At 42.3% G+C, this 14,321-nt stretch overlaps 1 protein-coding gene across 1 annotated transcript in view; it reads left to right on the top strand.

Annotated features, from left to right (window-relative positions):
- LOC311136358 (calcium-binding protein 1-like) overlaps positions 1 to 10,621 on the top strand; it is a gene marked incomplete at both ends in the record, with an annotated part of 35,464 nt that extends 24,843 nt beyond the window's left edge. The window contains 7 exons of the mRNA XM_084170465.1: positions 4,113 to 4,277; positions 6,795 to 6,825; positions 7,517 to 7,660; positions 8,207 to 8,316; positions 8,619 to 8,693; positions 8,829 to 8,901; positions 10,596 to 10,621. Of these exons, the coding sequence (XP_084026591.1) occupies positions 4,113 to 4,277; positions 6,795 to 6,825; positions 7,517 to 7,660; positions 8,207 to 8,316; positions 8,619 to 8,693; positions 8,829 to 8,901; positions 10,596 to 10,621 (624 nt within the window). The remainder of the gene's footprint in view (positions 1 to 4,112; positions 4,278 to 6,794; positions 6,826 to 7,516; positions 7,661 to 8,206; positions 8,317 to 8,618; positions 8,694 to 8,828; positions 8,902 to 10,595) is intronic.
- Positions 10,622 to 14,321: the final 3,700 nt, after the last annotated feature.

Here is a 14,321-nt window from a genome sequence, read left to right as displayed (position 1 = left end):
GGAACTCAGTCAAATCTCACTTCTCCAAGAAGGTAAGGTTTTGTGTACTGTGTTCTGGCTGTGGACCACCTGAACCCCTGCCTGTCTGTAGTGCACGTCTGTCTCACTATCTGTCCTTAACTTGACTGGAGGCTATTGGACCACACTGGACATGGACCTTTTTTTTATTGACTGTGGGGCATCTCTGTCAGTCTTCTGGTCTAGTTGTGAATATTAGAGGAGACAGGACAACCTAGTGTCTCATGCTATTGTCTCATCCACCCCACTGAACCTCAGGGACTAAAATAGTCCGCTGACCAGTGTAGAATACTGACTGTGAAGCTTGAAATATTTTGTGGACTGGACGACAACAGTATAGTTTTACATGGACTATATGCACTTTACCACACATTAGGACTATATTGTGACTGTTTATACATATTTATTTGTCATAGATGTAAATATAACAGTGTAGTAGACAGTGTCAAGTGTTGTTCTTGAACCCACTAGCTGGGATGAGTGGTGTCAATGAGCAGGCTCATGTCACGATCAACCACACAAGTCAAAGCATCACCACTTCACCTCTTCAGAGGGGATTCAGTGGCGCAGACAAACCAACAGGTGGCGCTATAGTCTTGAACCCTGCCTGCAGGAGCATGATGGCTCTTTACCTGATCTTAACAGACGCCTTGTGTTCGCACTACGCAGGTTGTGTTTCCAACCAGTTGATGTTCATTGTTCTATAAATGGACTACAGGATGGATATATTGGACTTATCTTGAAAGGATTTTTACAGTATCTGCCCGTAGTATATGTCTTCACATTAGTAGTGATTTTGGTGACACACTGGACCTTCAGATAATCAGCACCGCTTCGTGCATCACTTGCTGAGATTACCCAGTGGGCAATGTGGTGTGGTGCACTGTAGCAGGGCAGGGGCTGGCACTGGAAATGCCACTGTAACAGATGGAGTGTGAAGGTCATGCACATTGGAGGTCAAATGCAGTGTGTGTGTGTGGGGGGGGGGAGGGGTTATGCTATCTCTCAGTCGCCCCTGTCCTTTCTCTTAACAGTGGGACTCTGTATGCTAATTAAAATCCCACCAAGGGAGGGAGGGAAGGAAGGAAGGAAAGTGTGCAGGGATAGAGGGGGAGAATCTCAATTGCATACTCCTCGTGTCCTCTCTCCTCTCTCCTTGCCTCCTCGCCTCCTCGCCTCATTCTCAAAACCCGTTGGATGAGAAAGCCAGAGGTTCCTCCTCTCTGACCTTCCCTTCCAATGGTTTTTGAGAAGGAGGTCGAGGAGAGAGGACGTGAGGAGAATGCAATTGAGATTCTCCCATAGAGAGCTCTCTAGCTGAAGAGAAAGGCTATTTTGGGGGAAAACAAACAATGTAGGGAAACAGAGGCATGTCATATAGATATATCTCTTTTCACATTTGTCCTTAGTGGAACTGACAGCATTTTAGCGACATGAAAACATTACAATCTGTTCATATACACCCCAGGAAGAATATTACACTTTTATTTTTTTTTACATTTTCTGACAAGCGACCCCTTAGATATGGTCATTTTCACATTTTCATACATTCTTAGGATGTTTGGGAATTACGTACACCGCTTTCCCACTCTATATTGCCATAGAATTTTCACAAATGAGTGGGAAAGCGGCCGTGTATTTGGACAATTAATAGACACTGCAGGAAATAAAACCTAATAAAAACATCTGTCTTGTCCAGGACCGGAGTCTACGTAGACCAGTGCGCCATAGTCAATCAGAGCTACAGTAGACCTTTATTTAAAAAATGTCATTTACATTATTATTATTATTATTATTATTATTATTATTATTATTATTATTATTCATACTGCAAGCAAGCCATTTGCCACACAGGCCTGCCATCATTCACTTTGAACTGGAGTGTGTGTTTACAGGCAGTAAAAACATCACAACTTTAGATCATTAGAACGCATTCACCAAATGTCACAAAATACACCTGAATGGATTTCTGCAAATATCTAAATACCACGGGAGTCCTCTTACATTTGGGAACTTTACAGTCCTATTGATCAAACAACATGAAAAGGTAGGCTCGCTCTCCCTCAGTTACGCACAACAACAACAACAACAACAACCACAACTAATGCTAGCCAGAGCAAGATCAGCTAAAATCTAATGAAGGAACATTAGATAAACCCTCTCAAACCTTTTCAGCTAGATGGCCGTCAAAATTGCACTGACAAACGATGGGGAATTGTAGCCTACTCGTCCTTCTGCAGCATGTCTGCCAATGCATGCTTGTCACAACCAAGTACCCAAGCTAACTGGCTGAAGTTGGCTAGCTTGCTAGCTAGCTACTTACAGACACAAATGAGAGAACACCTCACTCTGACCATTTTACTCGCCCTAGCAGAGTTGGTTAGGCTGTTTACATGTTATCTAGAGTGTTCGTGACTAACTATTACTTTTTTTGCCTATGTTTACTGATACCGATCATATTCAGCTGGTGTTGCGCGTTCGTAAATTCATCAGTTATTCTGGGCTCTGGCACTCAGACGAGAGGGCTATGAAATCGGAGTAGATAGCCAGATTGAATTTGCGAACGCAAGAGATATGCTAACTGGATAACAGTTGTTCAAGTTCGTGCTAGCTAACCAAATGACACCTGCATCTCTAGCTGTGAATAGCCACCGAAAAATGATATGAGGGGAAAAAGTCAGTCAGTTACCCACTCCTCCAATGACATGACATGACATCCTCCTAGCAGCTAGCTAGCTAGCTATCTAGCTAACGTTAGGCTCCGTGTTTTTAGCTTGCTACATAAATAGATAAGCTAGCCTGTTAGCCACGTTATGTCTGACTTGTGATCATTGCCCTTGCTAGTCTGATTGTATTGACATTCCCAGCCTTCGTTACATTTGTCAGTTTTTATCAAAATATTGAGTCATTGAAACTGAAACAGTGCATCCCGAATGGAGGCAGCAAACAATGTACCAACCTGATAGCAATATTTTTTGGACTACCAAGAAATGTATTGGTGAATTATATTAATCATACATTGAACTGCATCCATCTGTTCTGCCAACAATGCAGTCAGTTCCACTTTAAGTTGACTGCTCAGTGTTCCATGTATAGTGACACTTTCTGTCATAAGCCAGACAGCATTCCAGTCTCTTACCACAGCTCCTCTCTGTCCACTGATGCCACTTTCCTGTTTGTCTGTCATTACACTACAGAAAGGTTGGCCCTTATTTTTTACTTTTAAAGGTTTCTAATAGTGGCCGATGTTCCCTTCCTATTTAATTAACCTGTGGCTCTGTCTGTAATTGGGTCTGTGCATTGTGTGGCCTGTCACTGCCCCCGGGTCCACAGACTAATTAGTCATTATAATGTAATGGCTGGATGGATTTCATTCTTTCCATCATTGGGACAAAGGCTAATTGGAATGAGCACAAAGCCATCTGTCTCTTTTATATGCGTGTGGCTTTTCTGTCATGAATAAAACCCTGTATTTAAAGGATAACTGGACTGTGTGTTTAGACAAAATTATGTATTGACAACCCTACATTTTTAACCAATAATTAGTGTGACCATTGTCTGGGTACCTTGCACAGTGATCATTCTACCACTATTACACTGTGCCTATGTCAAAAGCAGAATGGCTTGCAGATATTTGTTTGGGTCTTCCTGCGTGCCTTCTCTTGGATTGGGCTGATTGTCTTAGTTAGCTGTTGTGTCTCTTTGATTATCTAACCCTAGCAGTGTGCTGAGTCAAATAAGTGTCCTCAGCTGTATGGAGAGCATCTTTGGGATGGATGGATGGATGGATGGGTGGCATTCATTGCCCCGTTCACTGAACCCAACCCCTGACTGTGTTCCTTCCACATGACTGACACCTTGACTAGCCCCATTACTATCCTGACCTCTGACCTTACTCACAGGGACTAACAGACATGTTCTCAGCCTCTCCACCACCACCTCCACTTCCATCCACCCACCCTCATACCAGCTAGCCCCTTGTTGTTGACTGACTCCATGTTGTCCATCCACAAGCTGAGTCACAGTCTGTATCCATGTCTCTGCCCTTGCGCCTCTATCTCATGGCCCCACACCATGGATATCTGTGACCCCAGGACCAGAAGAAGAACTACAGAGCAGTGCAGTCCTGTGAGGAGGGGACTGGGGGTGCCTATCTTGAGCCACTAGTGGCTATGGCTCAGAACGGAGGCAACATGCACAACATACTGGGGCCTGCCTGTATCTTTCTACGCAAGGGCTTCGCTGAGAGCCGGCAGGCTGTACGTAAGTCCAGACACAAACAGACATACAGTGGGGAAAAAAAGTATTTAGTCAGCCACCAATTGTGCAAGTTCTCCCACTTAAAAAGATGAGAGAGGCCTGTAATTTTCATCATAGGTACACGTCAACTATGACAGACAAATTGAGAAAAAAAAATCCAGAAAATCACATTGAAGGATTTTTAATGAATTTATTTGCAAATTATGGTGGAAAATAAGTATTTGGTCATCTACAAACAAGCAAGATTTCTGGCTCTCACAGACCTGTAACTTCTTCTTTAAGAGGCTCCTCTGTCCTCCACTCGTTACCTGTATTAATGGCACCTGTTTGAACTTGTTATCAGTATAAAAGACACCTGTCCACAACCTCAAACAGTCACACTCCAAACTCCACTATGGCCAAGACCAAAGAGCTGTCAAAGGACACCAGAAACAAAATTGTAGACCTGCACCAGGCTGGGAAGACTGAATCTGCAATAGGTAAGCAGCTTGGTTTGAAGAAATCAACTGTGGGAGCAATTATTAGGAAATGGAAGACATACAAGACCACTGATAATCTCCCTCGATCTGGGGCTCCACGCAAGATCTCACCCCGTGGGGTCAAAATGATCACAAAAACGGTGAGCTAAAATCCCAGAACCACACGGGGGGACCTAGTGAATGACCTGCAGAGAGCTGGGACCAAAGTAACAAAGCCTACCATCAGTAACACACTACGCCGCCAGGGACTCAAATCCTGCAGTGCCAGACGTGTCCCCCTGCTTAAGCCAGTACATGTCCAGGCCCGTCTGAAGTTTGCTAGAGTGCATTTGGATGATCCAGAAGAGGATTGGGAGAATGTCAGATGAAACCAAAATATAACTTTTTGGTAAAAACTCAACTCGTCGTGTTTGGAGGACAAAGAATGCTGAGTTGCATCCAAAGAACACCATACCTACTGTGAAGCATGGGGGTGGAAACATCATGCTTTGGGGCTGTTTTTCTGCAAAGGGACCAGGACGACTGATCCGTGTAAAGGAAAGAATGAATGGGGCCATGTATCGTGAGATTTTGAGTGAAAACCTCCTTCCATCAGCAAGGGCATTGAAGATGAAACGTGGCTGGGTCTTTCAGCATGACAATGATCCCAAACACACCGCCCGGGCAACGAAGGAGTGGCTTCGTAAGAAGCATTTCAAGGTCCTGGAGTGGCCTAGCCAGTCTCCAGATCTCAACCCCATAGAAAATCTTTGGAGGGAGTTGAAAGTCCGTGTTGCCCAGCGACAGCCCCAAAACATCACTGCTCTAGAGGAGATCTGCATGGAGGAATGGGCCAAAATACCAGCAACAGTGTGTGAAAACCTTGTGAAGACTTACAGAAAACATTTGACCTGTGTCATTGCCAACAAAGGGTATATAACAAAGTATTGAAAAACTTTTGTTATTGACCAAATACTTATTTTCCACCATAATTTGCAAATAAATTCATATAAAATCCTACAATGTGATTTTCTGGATTTTATTTCTCATTTTGTCTGTCATAGTTGACGTGTACCTATGATGAAAATTACAGGCCTCTCTCATCTTTTTAAGTGGGAGAACTTGCACAATTGGTGGCTGACTAAATACGTTTTTCCCCACTGTATGCCCATTATGCATGCAGAGACACATTTACAGTTTGTAGCTACACATAAGAAAACAGAAATGTTCATACAAACTTACACACAATCATACAGACATTCTGTCTTTGTCTGCTTCTTTTTCACCCATGTTGACCAATACACTCCTTATGGACTCAAAGAAGAAGGTAATGGACTCATAATATCTGCAGTAACCTACATATAGAATGCCTGTCAGTTGGTGTGAAGATAAGCGTGTGCGACTGTGTGAGTGTTAGCTCTCACTGCCATTTGTGCCACTCTGATAGAATGTAAGTCATTGTGTTCGATGTAGTATTACCTTGACGGAATGTTAGACTGATTGCTAAAGTCTGTGTGGAGCAGCAACAGGGTAATCTGTCTTCATCTGTCTCAGCCTCACTGTGATCAGTAGAGTCAGTAGCAAGGCCTTGTCATTAAGGGAAGATGTGCACTGACCTCTCCTTGGTAGACTGGCACCGTTCATAGCCTGTCATGATGATGTGTTCTGTTCTGTGATGCTATTAGGGGATGCAGGGGTGGAGGTGGGGTCGAGCTAATTCAAAGGCTAGACGTTAAACGTGAGAGAGACCAAAAGGAACTCCTTCATTCTATGTTCCCCCAGGACTCACCACCAACCCTCAAAGGTGGCATGCACCTCTCAGCTAAATAGATAAACTACTCAACCATCAAACAAATGCTCTAAACTAAGTTGCATTTGGGTTCATCATTACATGATTTAACACCAAAAACAGTGGTTGCACACATAACAAAAGTACTCTATGATGTATTACGATTGTTACGTTGATGATATCTCACACAAGAGTTTTGTAGTGTCATGAGTCATCACTTGTAGAATGCCACTTGCAGGATCGTAACCCTGCCTTGTGATTCTTTACAGGATAGAGAGCTGAGGCCGGAGGAGATGGATGGTAAGTCTCATTATACAGGAGCAAACAGTATGAATTACAATCAGCCTTCATATTGCATATTGGACTATAGCAGTCCCAGAGGAGAACAACTGCCCCCTCTCATTGAAGCCACGGAAGTCCAAGGCTGACCGTGGTACTGCAGGCATTGTTAGCAGAAAACAAGGTCCCCCATTATAGTGAATGGAAAAATGGCAATCTTCGTGTAAAAAAACAAACATTTGAAGGCAATCATGGTAGCAATAATTACTTCTAATACACCAGATGTATGTCCTTGAATCAATTATTTAAAATCGCACATAGAAGTTATAAGGATAATTTAGTTGCTAATGGCAGCCTGCAGTACCCCGGTCGGCCTTCAATTGCATTGCTCGATCGATGGCTTTGTACATTCATATATACAGTCATTGAGCAGTCTTCACTGGTTTAGAGCCATACAACAAAGGATCTGCCTGACTTTGGTAAAATGTCATTCTCATGTTGAGTGCCTTTGATTGGAATATTTTCTACCAAAAATTATAATTGAGCCTGTGGACTGTTTCAAGGTTATCTCTCACCCTCCCTCTCCCTCACTCTCGTGCTTATTATAACACCACACTCATTGTAGTACTTAAAACAATAAGCCAACTGATGGTTTTTATAATGTGTTTAAAAAGCACAATTGATCTTCTCCATCTGTGCTTTCCTCTCTCAGAGTTGCGCGAGGCTTTTAAGGAGTTTGACAAAGACAAAGATGGCTTCATCGGCTGTAAAGACCTGGGCAACTGCATGAGAACTATGGGCTACATGCCTACTGAGATGGAGCTGATAGAACTGAGCCAGCAGATCAACATGAACTGTGAGTAACCGTACGTATGGTATGTGTGTCTATAAAAGGGAGCATTATGGGAGTTCCTGCATTCCTTTTTTCTATGATACTGCTCTTGCATTTTTCTCTATCCTTTTCTCTTTTGTTACGCTCTCATATTATGACCTTTCTTCCTTCTTTCTCTCTATCTCTAATTCATGCTCTCTCTCTCCCCCACTGTCCTCCGCCCGTCCCCTTCCACTAACACACACTAAAAGACACTTGCACACACCATTACACATGGGGCCTCTGAACATTCAATACCCCTGATGTAGATCCCTTTTAACAATTAACCCTGAAAAGAACATAATATCCCGTTCTATAAATACTATCTGGGCTTGGAGAAAAATTATGACTGAATATGGTGCTGTAGACACGACAGTAGCTTAAATCTTGCCAGTCTTTTCTCTCACTCACCTCTTTCAAGGCTGCATATTTCTGTCATTGTACAAACGCCCCTGTAGATGTATTCTTACGACATGTTTTGTGAATTTATTTCTGACATCCTTCAACCCACGTTTACTCTTCATCACACAGTGGGAGGACATGTTGACTTTGAGGACTTTGTGGAGTTGATGGGGCCCAAACTTCTGGCTGAAACAGCAGATATGATCGGGGTCAAGGAGCTGAGGGATGCTTTCAAAGAGGTGAGGATAAGAGATGGAGAGAGAGAGGGGTGGTATAGAATGGAAAAATAAGACAGAGAGAGATAGAAATTATTTTTTTTACACATAAATTAGATAATAGAGAAAGAAAGAACAAAATCCAAAGGGGATGAAAGAAAGCTAGAAAGATTTAAGCTAAAATATATTTGATTAAGTGAGGAGAAGCATTCATGTGCATGGGGAACTCATTAGGAGAGACGACGGTATTGGGGAAAGAGCAGAATACAATACTGCATGATGAACTAGTTCATTATTAATTATTCTATTCTCTCCTTCTCTCTCAGTTTGACACCAATGGTGATGGCCAGATCAGCACATCGGAACTCAGAGAAGCAATGAAGAAACTTCTAGGTCAACAGGTAAGAAAAGTAGTCTTTCTGTTTGTGAGTTTCTCCATCTTTCACTCAACCTGTCCACGCATCTGTCTGATCCTGCCTCACTGTAGCCTACATCTGAGTAGTGATATTTCTCGGTTCTTTAACCTATTTTGCTAGGTTGGTCATAGAGACCTAGAGGACATCCTTCGGGACATTGACCTGAATGGAGATGGCCATGTAGACTTTGAAGGTGAGCTACAGTATCTCAGTGGGTTCTAAGACACCTCCTTGTAGGATATTATTTGACAGGTATTATCTTCGTTATTATTTCGTTGAATGATATTGCAGCGCTTGACAAAACCCTGTCATGGTCCACTGTTCATATCAGGGGAGACACAGCCCCCTGTCATTGAAGCCACAGAAGTTCAACTCCGACTGTGGTATTGCAGAAAACAGGATGCCCCATTATGGTATATGGAAAAATGACAATCTTCGTGGTCAAACTTTGTGTAAATAAAAAAGAAATTCTAAGACAATCATGGTACCAATAATTGCTTCTAATACACCAGATGTAGGTCCTTGAACCAATTATTTAAAAATCGCACACAGAAGAAGTTATAAGGATCACTTAGTTGCTAATGGCAGCCTGCAGTACCCGGTCAGCCTTCAATTTGAGTTACTCAATGAGAGGGGGCAGCACTGAGCTAGCCTGCAACGTCACTTCCTGGAGTAGCTCAAACTGCGCATGTTATGTCTCCATGAGATGCCATCTAAACCGACTTCATTTGGCTTCAATGCGCTATTGAGTCTTCACATAGGAATGAATGGTGTCACATGATTGATGGCTTTGTCCATTCATATATACAGTCCAGAGGAGGCTGTTGGAGGAGCTATATGAGGACGGGCTCATTGTAATGGCTGGAATGGAATAAATGGAATGGTATGAAACACATGAAACAAATCTTTTTGCCAGCGCTGGCGGTGCAGACGGATATATTGGGCCGCTAATATATATATTTTTTTTATTCCAATTTTTCAGGAGGTGCTGCAGCACCCTCAGCACCCCTACTTCCAGCGGCTATGCCAATAATATCCGTCACACACACACATACCCAAGCACATGCATATACACGCTCTCTCAGTGCCGATCCCCACGCAAACAGTTTGAGGCAGGCTGATACTCTAGCACCATCCTGAGAGTGAGGTGGGAGGATGAAGGGAGTCGGGCTGTCTGTCAGATTATCCCCACACCAAAGGATTATTTCACCTCATAGATTACCAAGAGAACAAGGGAAGCATACTACCAGTGGGACAAAAATAGCAATGTGCTGCTATTCTTACTAGAGCCATCCGTACGTTCTGCTTTCTCCAAACGTTAGCTTCGCCCACGTGTTTTACGCTCTAAATACATTCATATTTATAATCCACAGTGCTCATTTAGAAATAGAATCGTTCCTATGAAAATGTATTTATTTTTATTGGTTGATAGCAGGACATACAGTTCTTAAAAGCACTGTGACCTTCAGTACCATGTATTCCCTACACTTTAGGGCAGGGATCATCAACTAGATTCAGCCGCCGGACGATTTATTCCTGAGCGGATGGTCAGGGGGCCAGAACATAATTACAAATAATTTGAAGACTGCAAATTGACCGCAAGAAGGCTATTCAAACATTGCTTACATTTGTTTACGATCACATATACAGTATCTCTCTGTTATGCGTGGGAATACTTTGGAACAGATTTCCAAAATTAAAATCACTTGGAGCTGATCTGCTGGTGTTTTTACAGTCTTTTATGGGAGGGGGGGGGGGGGGCAAATAAAATCACCCGTGGGCCAAATTTGCCAGTTGGGGATCAGCCCCTACACTTTATGTGAATCAAGTTGTTGTATTAATCTCCCTCTGTTTTATTAATCTCTCTCTTTTATGAATCTCCCTCAGAGTTTGTGCGTATGATGTCTCGCTGAGTGTAGGTCATGATACCGACTGGTTCCTTTCCTGGTGAGAGAGGAAGAGAAGGAGAAGAGGAAGTGAAGGAGAGGCAGAGATGGCTGAGCCCTTAACCACGGACCTCTTACCTCAGACTTCTAAACTACAGAAGGAGAAAACGACATATCAACCCCGCTCTGCTACTGCCACATTCGAAGACAAGCACAGAAGCTGAAGGAACAACATCAGTGATCATGATGATGCTGTATACTGCTGTCTCTAAGAGCAAAACAGAACAACAGCCAGCCTCCCACAGTTTTACATTGTACATTTCAGACATTAGAGAAAACATTTCTAGGTGTTTACAGGGTCTGAAGAGCAATGTGATGTTTGAGCTACTTACACTCATTGCCATGGTTGGTTAATGCTGTAGCAAAGTAAAGGAGACACATTGACATTTTTAGCACTTTCTTACTTATGCCAGCGTCTCCTATAACTAGCCTAAAGCAGCATATTCCCCTCCGGGGCTTTGAACTCCTAAGCTAAACTTTTTAATGGCAATATTATATCAGTGTACCTACTGTCAAAATATGTATTGTTTGTGTGTGCGTTCGTTCGTGGTGTTTGTGCACCTCAATTCTCCTTTACTGTAAGATTCCATATGTCTTAAACTACTGTAGAGTTAGTGTCAAACCCATGGCATATGCTGGCCAACTGTCTCTATCTTGAATTACATGCCATGTATTATCACGGATGCACTTTTTTAGATTTTATCATTATCAAACACATATCAAGTTACATTATATGAGTTTTGAACATAGATGGGTAACTGTTTTGATAAAAGGAAGATCAGTTTCATGAGAACCCAATACCCAATACACGGCAGGTAGCTTAGTGGTTAAGAGCGTTGTGCTAGTAACCGAAAGGTCGCTGGTTCTAATTCCTGAGCCGACTAGGTGAAAAATCTGTCGATGTGCCCTTGAGCAAGGCACTTAACCCTAATTGCTCATGTAAGTCACTCTGGATAAGAGTGTCTGCTAAATGACTAAAATGTAAACATTTTCACATTGTTTTGCATGAATACTGAGAATGCAGCTCCACCAGACACACTGTCACTCCGCATGCAAATAAACAATGTGCCCCACAAACAAACATACACAATGTAATTTATTGTGGTGATCAACATAACACTGAAACCTGTGTGAGAGAGAGAGAGTGTGTGTGTGTGCGTGCGTGCGTGCGTATGAAAAAAAATGTTATGCACTCACTAACTGTAAGTCGCTCTGGATAAGAGCGTCTGCTAAATGACTGAAATGTAAAATAAATGTGTGTGGGTGTGTGTGTGTGTGTGTGTGAAAGATCAGTGTGTATTTATGTACTGATGATAGTGTTTATGTTTGAGTGCTTGTGTGGTTTTTGTGCGAGTCTCCCTTAGGCAGTCTTATTTGTTGTGATTCTATGCATGCCAAATACTCAAACAATTTGTAGCAGAGTAGATGAGAATAAAGAGTTTTGTTGCAATAAACACTGTGTGTGTGTGTGTTTGTGTGCGTGACCTCTATCTGCATTCAGAGCAGAAAACAGTCAGACTGGACCTGAACTAGCTGGATAAACATCCATTAGCCTATAGGTTGCAAAAACCTGTCGGATCAGAAATAATATCATTGATGACAAAATATTTAGAGAAGTAAAATTGCATACTGAAAGTTACAACTACAGAAAGAAAGAGAGAGAGAGAGAGAGAGAGAGAGAGAGAGAGAGAGAGAGAGAGAGAGAGAGAGAGAGAGAGAGAGAGAGAGAGAGAGAGAGAGAGAGAGCCTATGGCCTCGCTTTGGATTGGTGGATACATCTCCTTATTCGAATACTTTTTTGAATATTGGATGAGGGGTGTTGACGTCAACCACCTGTAATCAATGGAGAGTGAGTTGCTTTGCTAGCCTCATGAATATGCATAGACCAACTCGAATTTCAACAGGGACAACTCCAATATAAAGGGTTTTTTCTCAAAGTTGCCGGGATGTCACGTGCATCACACTTATATCTGTACACTCGTAACAACCTAAACATTACAAAACTTATATTAGATAAAATAAGCCTCACATATCAAAATAGCAATTCATTTTTATCTTAACTAATTTCGACACTCAATGCCCCCCATAAAAAAAACTCCCTCACTTGCTTAATAATTAATGATCTGCTTAACGTGGGCAGATTTGGTACGAAATAAACCCTCTCACCACGGCTTCCTCTCTGCTATTAGCTAGAAAGGTAAAGGAATTTTGTCGGGTGGAGAAAACATTTTGCAGATTTTAAGCACATTTCCAGCCATTCTACACAGTTTGGCATGGGGCTGAGAGACAATTTTACAGTTTTAATTCCTGCAATTCTATGGATTTTGACATGGCTAATGCTATGTTCCTCTGGTCAAACATTATAACAAAACCAATGGGCATGTGCCCTGAATGCCCAGTTTTTGATTCTCCCAGACTGTCTAGCTTTTATTTGAATGTTAGTTCTCAAATATGGTATTATTAAAAAATATGTATACCTCAATTTCTTTTCTGCATGCTTTCTATCTGGTTTTGGTCATTTAAATTGACACTGAAACTGCTTTTTCATCCCGAAAATTGCCATTTAGAAGATTTTTTTCTATACCGAAAAACCCTTGTAATTAGCTCCAATGACTGTAATTTCCTCCATATTAAAGGAATAGTTCGAGATTTTGGCAATAAAGCCATTTATCTACTTCCCCCAGAGTCGGATGAACTGGAACAGCTAGGATACTAACTGTTCCTGTAGACTTCTATGCATTGCACTAACGCTAGTTAGCATTGGCTCACAAAACATAAAAATGGTATCCACGATGTTATTCTGTTGTAGATAGCGATACTCATAAAAAAACACACAAAAAATCGCGGCCCTGCAAACCCCTGGCCTAGGCTACTAGCGACAGAGGGTACAATGTAACAAAAATAAATGGAACCAGAGATGATGGAGTGTTGAGCAAGGGCCACTCCTCGAATTTCTGCAAACCCCCCCCCGCCATGCACTGCAGACTAGACGCAGGCTCAAGGAGAGAGGATTAGCTCGCAGTAAGAGGTCGATGATTACAGACAGGGAGGGAGTCATGCTAATGATTGATGATGAGTTTCTCATAGACGTTTTCCTTGCTGGAGCTCGCCAAATTAAAAAGAAGTGAGTAAACACACTCTGAAGAGGTCATTGACATTTTGTGAGTATAATCGCAATAGGGTTTGGACATCATTACTGTTTGCTAAACGACACATTTGGCAATGACTTGATAGCTAGCAAGCTAGTAGTTCTAGTTTAGATTCCGTGGAGTTGAGTTTATTAAGGGTGCGTTCACAATTCACTCTGGCTATCTACTCCGGGTTCCAGAGCGCGCTCGTATGAGGGTGCGTTCGTAAATTGCCTTCAGTGTGTCAGAGTGAGCTCTGGGTCGTTCGTAAATTCAGAGCGTTGTCAGATTGTCTGTTTGGTGATGTAGTCCGCCATAAAACCCACAGAAGAAGAATAATTATTGTCTCTTTGTAAATTCGGAGCGTTCACAGAGCACAGTAGACGCTCTGGCCGAAGAGAATGGCTGAAAACCCTAGCTACATACGGAGAAGGTTTTCGAGAGCTAGTAAACAGCTTAGTTAGCTAACGTTAACTCTAATTTATGACAGCTTGCTTGCTAGCTAGCTTCAAGCTTGTTATGGCGTTAGCTAGCTAGAT

Source organism: Coregonus lavaretus, assembly GCF_964263955.1.
Source record: "Coregonus lavaretus genome assembly, chromosome: 10".
Lineage (NCBI taxonomy): Eukaryota > Metazoa > Chordata > Actinopteri > Salmoniformes > Salmonidae > Coregonus > Coregonus lavaretus.
The sequence above is the reverse complement of the archived record's forward strand: the minus strand, read 5'-3'. Positions and strand labels throughout refer to the sequence as shown.